The 9,697-nt window shown below is 37.2% G+C and overlaps 1 protein-coding gene across 1 annotated transcript; it reads left to right on the top strand.

Moving 5' to 3' along the window:
- Positions 1-2,535: 2,535 nt before the first annotated feature.
- Positions 2,536-5,865, top strand: LOC143549900 (uncharacterized). Its single transcript, XM_077040675.1, has 6 exons — positions 2,536-2,610; positions 2,655-2,828; positions 2,902-3,284; positions 3,954-4,035; positions 4,120-4,553; positions 5,223-5,865. Exons 1-6 carry the CDS (start codon positions 2,536-2,538, stop codon positions 5,863-5,865), a joined length of 1,791 nt encoding a protein of 596 aa, XP_076896790.1.
- The last annotated feature ends 3,832 nt before the right edge of the window (positions 5,866-9,697 follow it).

Genomic DNA, 9,697 nt, shown 5'->3' with positions numbered 1-9,697 from the left:
AAATGTTTAATAATAAAATCTTCAATTCCCGTATGCCCTTCACCGTCCAAGTAGCTTCGTGCACGTCCAAGCGATAAGACATCCTCTTCTTAACCTGAAACTCACACTAACATGCACACAAAGTCAGCTTAAGCTGAGTGAGTTCAAGTTTTAAATAAGTAACAAAAGTCTTGATAATCATTCCAACGGTTTTAAAACGATAAACGGAAATACATCGGTTAGGTCACCACATTCAATAAACAATCATCCTTACGTATGAGCATCTCTATACGTGCATTCTTATATATATAAATATATATATAACATTCAATAATAACATTCAGGGCCGAGAAAACGTACAACCCAAACACGTAACATTCAGCGCATGCAAACACAAAGTAGGCATACGCAACATTCAGTAGTCGGGATGACTACAACATTCACCAAATGTTGGCCATTCTAATATATATATATATACATACATACATACATTCTTTAACATTCCAAGGCCTAACAATACTAGCAAGCCTATGTAAAATCGTTTAAAACATTTCATCAAGTAAAATTGCTTAGGTGTGCATGCTAGCCCAAAACTTAAAAAGAGTTAAACGGGGCATCAAGAACTCACCTGAAATCAATCGAACACCTGCAACGAGCTAGGAAATCCCTAAGTGCACAATCACAAGCAAGGGCCTATAAATTATACACAACGCATTACTAAACTAGACCGTAAGAACACTCTTGCCTAATGGGCCGTTCAAGCCCAACACTTTGGCCCAGGGCCCAACATCTTGGCCCAGGGCCCAACAACTTTACCTCAGCCCCTAAGACCTTTCAATTAACCAAATCCACCCTACGATTATGGTCGGGGCTAACCATGATGTACAACTCGCCCGTCGGTAATCAAATCGAGTCGAATACGCGCGTAATAAACCTTAAAACCAATTGTTAAATGAATCAGCCCCAAATAGACCAAATTCCCGTTTTAATCTTTTCATTCATCATAATTATGTCACCCGAGTTGATAGGGTTGACGGTTCCTTTTTATAACTCTCAATTTAACATTTAAACGAAAATTCGCGCACCGCCGACTCGATTGACCAAGCACCAACCAAAACAGCCCCGAGCATCAAAAATAATTTTCCCACAGCCCTTAGACTCCCCTAGGGCCATGCAAACAGATTCGGTTGGTCATCCAACCGATTAACACATCAAACTCAACAATTCTAGATAACCGAACATAACAATCAAACTACAACTAGTTGATCAACTTAACGAACACCTAAGAACATGATCTTTGAGCATGATATACGGGACATACCTAGGAAGATTGTGGTGCAAAAACTCACAAACAGCCCCGACAAGAACACAATTGAACATCCACCGGTTAAGCCTAAAACGAACATATCGATCAATAACGAGTAAAATGTGTAGATTTTAGAATGCGAAGATGCATTTAATTACATAGGATAACCTTTGAAATAAATTATTAAATTTTTACCAGACTTTAATAAATGTCTTAGGTTTATAAAAATATTTTTATTATATTTTTCTATTGGACACAAAAATTATAAAAATTCCTCCAACACAGCAAGGTACGTGCAGCTATTTCGGTGCGCAACAAAATGGTTTTATTTTTATAAAATTCATTACCGAACCAAATTAAACGATTCCAATTGGGTTTGGTTCCTAACTCAAAATACTAACTTAAAGAAGTGTAAACAACCAATTTGGACCTGTAGAAAAAAGGTTATGACGTCGGGAAGACAGACCAGAATCCGTCATCCCCATCAGCTTTGACACTTGATTTTATAAATTCATAAAAACCATTCAAATCTCTTTAAAAAATTACGTATTATACCTTTCTGGAAACTAGACTTAAAGTAGAACATCATGGAATCAAGAATCGATCAAAAACAATGGATTACCATCGTGTTACAGACCCTACAATAAACGTATACGAATCTGTCAGCAAACTGTTATCATCAAAACTCAACCTTAACGACCAATAAGCGCGTTCATATGATCAATTAAGGTGTAAAAGTCATGGGGAATCATAAAACCGATCTGGAATTGGAGTTTTCACGGCTGAAACTTGGCTGGGCAGAAGAAAAACGAGCAGGGGGGTCTTAGCTGCGATCGGCTATTGTGGTTAGGGTTAACCTTTTGTTATGATATAAAAGAAAAGTTACATCCAAGTCCCTCCAATTTGAAACATAAGGCATAATGGAAGGAAAAGTTAAGTCTTTTAACGTACCGGGATGACGTAAAGGCTTCCGAGAAACATCGGTTAAATCCCGAAAATAGAACATACTTTACAAGCTTTAACTCTTGGAACCAGAATTAACTGGTGTTACATGTGGAAAGCGGCATTTTGGAATATGTGCTTTAGGAAATGTCTGTTATCGTTGCCGTAAGCCTGGGCATGTCATCTCAGAATGCCCCGAACCCCCAAGAGCTTGCTATGAATGTGGGTCAACCGATCACCTATGAAATAGATGTCCCAAACTAAAGAATAAGCCAGTTGAGAATAAGCCTAAGGGGCGAGCATTCCATATGATTGCAGAAGAAGCTAAGCAAGCAGATGATGTGATTACTGGTACGTTTCTCCTTAATAAGTTACCAGCAACCGTACTATTTGATTCTGGTGCAAATAAGAGTTTCATTTCATATAGGTTTTGCATGCATTAAGTAATCCTTTGAAGATATTAGAACAATCCTTCACCTTGGAAATAGCCAATGGAAAACAAATAGAAATTAGCGAGGCTATAGTTGATTGTTTCCTTAACTTAGAAGGAAAAATCTTTCCCATAAGAATGATGGCTACGGCGTTAGGTGAATTTGACCTAGTAATAGGAATGGGCTAGTTAGCCACTTATAAAGCTCAAAATCAACTGTGAAACCAAATCCATCAAACTCCAGGCACCAGATGGGAGTATTGTTACTATTTATGGAGATCGGGAGAAATGGCCAATTAAGATCATTTCAGTAATGAAAGCTACTAAGATGATTCACCATGGGTGTTTTGCTTATTTAGCATATGCAATCGATACTCAAAAGGAAACCAAGAAAGTGGAAGAAGTTTCTGTGGTATGTGAGTTTCCTGATATATTCCCAAATGAATTACCGGGAATTCCACCAGATCGAGAAGTGGAATTTAAAATAGACCTAGTTCCTGGAGCAAAACCCGTAGCTAAAGCCCCTTACCATCTACCACCTTTAGAAATGAAGGAACTAATGATTCAAATACAAGAATTACCGATAAATGATTTATTCGACCAAGTATCTCACCATGGGGTGCGCCGGTATTGTTTGTGAAGAAGAAAGACGGTAGTCTTAGAATGTGTATAGATTATCGTGAGTTAAATAAGTTAACTATCAAGAATAAGTATCCTTTACCTAGAATCGATGATTTATTTGATCAGTTACAAGGAGCATGTTTGTTCTCTAAAATCGATCTAAGATCAGGATACCATCAATTGAAGATTAAGAATGAAGATATTCCAAAGACAGCGTTCCGTACTAGGTATGGACATTATGAATTCTTAGTCATGTCCTTTGGGTTAACTAATGCACCGGCTGTATTTATGGACATGATGAATCGGGTATGTAAACCAATGTTAGATAAATATGTTATCGTTTTCATCGATGATATTCTGGTTTACTCAAAGACTCGAGAAGAGCATGCACATCACTTACGTGAAGTCCTGGAAACCTTAAGGAAGAATAAGTTGTATGCCAAATTTTCTTTTGGTTACAAGAGGTGAAGTTCCTAGGGCATGTAATAAATGCTCAGGTAGATCCCACAAAAATAGAAGCTATAGTCAAATGGGAACAACCTAAGACGCCTACTGAAGTATGAAGTTTCTTAGGACTGGCTGGGTATTACCGGCGATTCATTCAAGATTTTGCTAAAATAGCAACACCCCTTACAAAATTAACTAAGAAAAATATTAAGTTTATATGGGTGATAGTCAAGAAAAAGCTTTCCAAGATTTGAAGAAACACCTCACTCAAGCTCCAGTACTAACGCTACCCGAAGGAATTGAAGATCTGGTAATGAATTCAGATGCTTCTCATCAAGAATTAGGTTGTGTACTTATGCAGTGAGGTAAGGTCATAGCTTATGCCTCAAGGCAGTTAAAACCGAGCGAGGCTAACTACCCAACTCACGATCTGGAACTAGCAGCAGTGGTGTTTGCTTTGAAAATATGGAGACATTACTTATATGGGACCAAATGCATCATCTACTCAGATCACAAAAGTTTAAAGTATTTCTTTGAACAAAAGGATTTGAATATGAGGCAGCGTAGATGGTTGGAATTAATAAAGGATTATGATTGTGAAATCCTATATCATCCCGGGAAGGCAAATGTAGTTGCTGATGCTCTTAGCCGAAAAGAAAAATATCCAACTCTTAAGGTCAGATTGTATAAGTTAATCCTGAGCTCTGAACTAATGACAGAAATAAAGGCAACTCAAACCGAGGCTTTAAAGGAAGAAAATTTAAAGAAAGAAAGGATATTTGGGCAAGTTAAGGATTTAACAGAAAATGAAAATGGCATCAAGTTAAGGTATGATCGAATATGGATTCCAAGAATTGGAGAAGTAAGGAAAAGAATACTAGATGAGGCTCACAAATCCCGATATTCCATCCACCCCGGAACAACAAAAATGTATTATGATTTAAAGAGAGATTGTTGGTGGCCAAGTATGAAAAACAACATAGTTAAGTATATAGAAAAGTGTTTAACTTGTCTACAAGTTAAGGCCGAACACTAGAAGCCATATGGCAAGTTACAGCATCTTGGAATTCCTACTTGGAAGTGGGAACACTTGACAATGGATTTCATTACTAAGTTACCTCGTACCCTTAAAAAGTTTGATAGTATCTAGGTGATAGTAGACCGGTTAACAAAAAGCGCGCACTTCCTGCCAATAGGAGAAAGTTACACTTCGGAAAGGCTAGCCGAAATATTCATTAACGAAATAGTTTCCCGTCATGGGACACCTGTAAGTATAGTTTCGAATAGAGACACCCGGTTTACTTCACGGTTCTGTAAGAAATTCCGTGAAGAAATGGGCACTCGTTTACTACTTAGTACTTCATACCACCCTCAAACAGATGGCCAAAGTGAAAGAACTATCTAGACTTTAGAAGACATGCTACGTGCATGTGTCTTGGATTTTGGAGGCAGTTGGGATAAATATCTACCTCTAGTAGAATTTTCTTACAATAACAGTTATCACTCTAGCATTGGTATGCCTCCGTATGAAATGTTATATGGGAGAAAATGCAGAACCCCCATATGTTGGGGAGAGATAGGTCAAAAAGACCTAGGGAGCATTGAGGTGGTGAAACTTACTTCTGAAAAACTTGATCAAATTAGAGCTCGATTAAAAGCTGCACAGGACCGACAGAAATCATATGCTGATAAACATAGGCGCCTAATTGAATTTGAAGTCGGAGGTTTAGTCATGCTAAAAGTTTCTCCTTGGAATGGAATCATTCGATTTCGAAAGCGTGGGAAGCTAAGTCCTTGTTACATAGGACCTTTCAAAATCATCGAACGTGTAGGGAAGGTCGCTTATCGTTTAAACCTACCCCAAGAATTACAAGGTATACATAATACTTTTCATGTATCGTATTTGAGGAAATGTTTAAGTGATGAAAGTACCAATGTACCACTAAATGACATTGAGGTGGACAACAAACTCAACTACATAGAGGATCCTATAGCTATCCTGGATCAAAAGGTGAAAAAGCTCAGAAATAAAGAAATTACCCAAGTTAAAGTACAATGGAAACATAGGAAGGGATCTGCGGCAACTTGGGAATCTAAAAAAGAAATGCGAGAGAATTACCCGCAATTATTCTGTACTTAATGGTTTCGAGGATGTAACCCTTAATTGGTAGGGGATATTTGTAACATCCTGGCTTTGAATGTAAATATAAAATATAATATCTTAGTTCATACTGAAGAATAGTTAAAACATGTACTTGACAAGTTGAATGAGCCTTTAAGATATTGGATGTTTATACGAGTATTTAAATATTGTTAAATGAGTAAGTAATGAATAAGGTGGTTATATAAGGTATGAGATATTGAGACAGATGGTTAGTATTATGAAATGCCGCGCAATAATAATAAAATATATTATATTTGACCTTGCTCCGTTTTTAATGAAAGTTTAGGTCGAAACGAAGAGAAAAATGAGCACATCCTAATGACATATTTGTAATTTTATAAAATATTAAAGAAAAACAAGATTTGAACTATATTAATTACAATAATTTAATAATATATAATAATAATAATGCAAAAGATTTGGGAATGATCTTGCAGAACACGCATTCCATATATTCAGAAATTTTTTATTCCCTTGAGTAAATCAACATTGTGAATTACGTCGGTTAACTATACTACTATAAATAGAAAGTGACATTCACTTCATAATTATAGCATACAATTTCTCAGTATTTACTAACCAAGCTAAGGTATCTTTTCTTTCTTTATTTTTATTTAATATTTTAATTAGTTACTTTTATTAGTAATAAAATAATCTTATATAATGGTAGTTTAGGAAACCGAGTATCACTCGAAAGGTAAATCTTACACCTTTACTATTTTAATAATAAATAACTTGTAGACTTAAAGATAGCGTCCAATTAGAGTAGAAAGTATGACCTTAACATAACCTGTCTAGTACGTGCACAACTAGTTTTTTGGTATGGTATGACCATTTTGGTCATAAATGGTTAAGATGAACCATGAACTGTAAACTAGTGGGTATGGTTGTTAAGCATAACACTGTTTGGACTTGAAAAGTTATGCATGATTCCAGATATATATTAATATATATATATATATAAATTAACGGGCTGTTGATATAAGGCCAAATATATATTAATCCCTTGTATATTTTAATTAATATTTTAATCGTTTATGTTCGGTTTTTATTAGGATTTGTAAACTACCTACTTATTTGAAATATGTAGGTTTTGGGTTTTAATTCCGGTGAAAAGAGGGCGAAAACAAGCCGAACCGGAGAACCGACGCATTAGGAAACGAACCGGACCGAACCTGGAGTGAACCGGGCCAGATGAGATGGACCAGTCCCCCCTAGGCCGGAGCGCCGCGCAGCTAAGGGAAGGGAGGCCGTCGCGCGGCGCGGCGGTGCCAGATTCCAGAACTTTCGTTTTGTTGGCCGACTTAACTTATTTTTGGACCCCTGTTGCCTATATAAAGACCCCTAAACTCACCCTTAATCATACCCGGAAGTTCCAGACTAATTTGGTGAAATCCGAGGCGTCTAAGGTTAGTTTTCGGCAACTTTGGAGTCGAGGAATCAGCCGGCGAAGTGCTTAATAGTCAAGGACGAAAACTCCGGGTTTTATCGCCTTTATTCTTCCGTTCTTATTTATTTCGCCATGATTTTGTCTATTATTGTTTTGTTCGATTTAAAGATGCTAGGCTAAACTTTATAGACTGCCTAGGCTTATGATGAACCTACTTTGACATTGTGTTTTGATTTGGGATTTATTTGCGTTATGGTTTTTATGGTTTAGTAAAAGATTTACTTATATTAAATTGACGCGTATGGATATTTAGGATTGTTTGGTTAATTGTTATTATTACATAGTTGCCTAGAATATTGTTTGTCACTATGATAGGTTGCTATTAGGTCAATTACTTTGTGTTTTTGATTATTTTATGATTGATGTGCACTAAGATCATAGGAATAATAATTATTAATTAAATAAACGTAAGTGTGCTGCTAACCTAAATAGCTGTAAGGTGCTAGGTTGTCGATAGATCTTTATTATTTGATCTTGCTAGATTTAGTTCTTCGTAAGGAGTCCGTCTAGGTTCGATTATTTAATTATTGTCTATTGAATCAATTTGATATGTTAAACTGCCTTTGATTTCCGCGCTGTAAGGTAGGATTTTGTATAAAGTAACTAAATTATAAACATTTGGGTGACCGTAAGCGAACTTGATTTTTAATACTAGTGTGCGTTAAAACTTGTTAGAAATCCATAGGTTTCTCTTGAAAAGGGTCAGGGGTCCTGTTCGGGTTTTTTTTAAGTGTCTATTTTACGATCCCAGTCCATAACTAAATATTTTTCCGAGTCAATTCATTACTGAAATTTAGGGGAGTCTAGCCTAGGTAGTTTTCTCATCATCATCATCTTATTCTCACAACAAACTTCGTTTTCGTTTAAATTACTTGTTTTCTTAATTAGTTTTTAATTATAGTATTACATTAGTATTTTAAATAACCCCCCCCAAACAAATATAATTAATAAGTCGTGTTTTGTAGTCGAGTCTAATTAGCTAATAAACGTAATTTAAAGAGTCTCGTGGGTTTGATATCCGGACTTACTTAGTTGTACTAGAGTCGATCGGTTCACTCACTGGTTAGTAGTTTAGTCAAGTTTTAGAGAGTCTAGAGTATTACTTCATGTTTATTTTTAGTTAATTTAGTTAATAAATATTAAAATACTTCAAGCATATTAAGTTTTTGGCGCCGTTGCCGGGGACTCTTGGCGATTGCGTTAATAGCTTTGATTAGATTTATCTGCTACATTCGTGCTACTTGTTTTGTTTTGTTTTTGAGTCGTAAGAGACTAATTAATTTTAGTTTATTTTATTTTTAGTTTTATTTTTGTATTTAAATAGAATCTATTGATTTGGTCTTGTGTGCTTTCAGGTTTATGTCACATCTTCCTTCGCAAGGACCACTTCCGTTAAAGTGAGAAGTCAGTTCACCGATCACCATAGATTCTCCACCGAAGTCATCACCACACAGTTCACCGCCATCGAGTCCCAGAACCATTCCCGATATTCAAATGGCCGACAACCAAACCGTTTACCAACAAGCTTTCGAGGGTTTCATCGGAGATCACTCACCCATCATCACCCCCGTAATCGATAACCCCAATTCCTGGTAGATTCCGTCTTTTATCATAACCAATCTCATCTAGAGTAACCTATTCCATGGCCTTGACGATGAGGACGCACCAGCGCACATCAACCGTCTCACCAGTGTGCTCAGGACGTTCAATTTACAAGGTGCTAATGAAGATGCCATTTTCCTCCATTTGTTCCTGTTTTCGCTTACAGGTCGGGCTTCTACTTGGCTCGATTCACAACCTGCTGAAGCATTCGCTACTTGGGAGGCAATGCGTACCGCTTTCTTGAAGAAATACTTCCCACCTGCCAAAGCATCTCGCCTCCATGATTAGATCCATTCTTTCCATATGGAGCCGGACGAGCCGTACTGTCAAGCTTGGGAGCGTTTTTAGGGTTTACTGGCCCGTTGTTCACAGCATGGTCTTACTCCGTGGGCCCTGCTCGAGAAGATTTACATTGGGCTGACATATGAGACACAGGCTCGTTTCGACACTGCTGCTGGAGGTAACTTAATAGATAAGAAAAATGTAGTAGAGTGTAATGAGTTGTTTGAAAGTTTTGCCCGGTCCGAGTTTGCTAAAAAGCCACTTAGCGGGAATTCAAGTCCCGTCACTAGTACACCCTCATCCGTCCGAGGTGTGCACCAGGTTAATCTGGATACTAGTGTGGCTGCTGCCTTAGAGAGTCTAGCCAGTGAGATTAAAAACCTTAAGGCTAAGATAGATAAGTGCGAGTTGTGTAGAGGAGGGCATGGGACTTCAGATTGTCCGTTGATGAGTCAGGAGCAGGTAGAGTTCATA

The sequence above is a fragment of the Bidens hawaiensis genome, unplaced genomic scaffold, assembly GCF_021521415.1.
Source record: "Bidens hawaiensis isolate Kalapana, Puna unplaced genomic scaffold, B.hawaiensis_p1.1 tig00015856_1, whole genome shotgun sequence".
NCBI lineage: Eukaryota > Viridiplantae > Streptophyta > Magnoliopsida > Asterales > Asteraceae > Bidens > Bidens hawaiensis.
The sequence above is the reverse complement of the archived record's forward strand: the minus strand, read 5'-3'. Positions and strand labels throughout refer to the sequence as shown.

What these genes read in the sequence shown, in the direction of transcription:
- LOC143549900 (XM_077040675.1), top strand. Translation starts at nt 2,536, where the DNA reads ATGATTGCAGAAGAAGCTAAGCAAGCAGATGATGTGATTACTGGTACG. An exon ending in CGTTAGGTGAATTTGACCTA is followed by an intron (nt 2,829 to 2,901) that starts GTAATAGGAATG and finishes ATCAAACTCCAG; the next exon opens with GCACCAGATGGGAGTATTGT. An exon ending in TCTCACCATGGGGTGCGCCG is followed by an intron (nt 3,285 to 3,953) that starts GTATTGTTTGTG and finishes TATGGGTGATAG; the next exon opens with TCAAGAAAAAGCTTTCCAAG.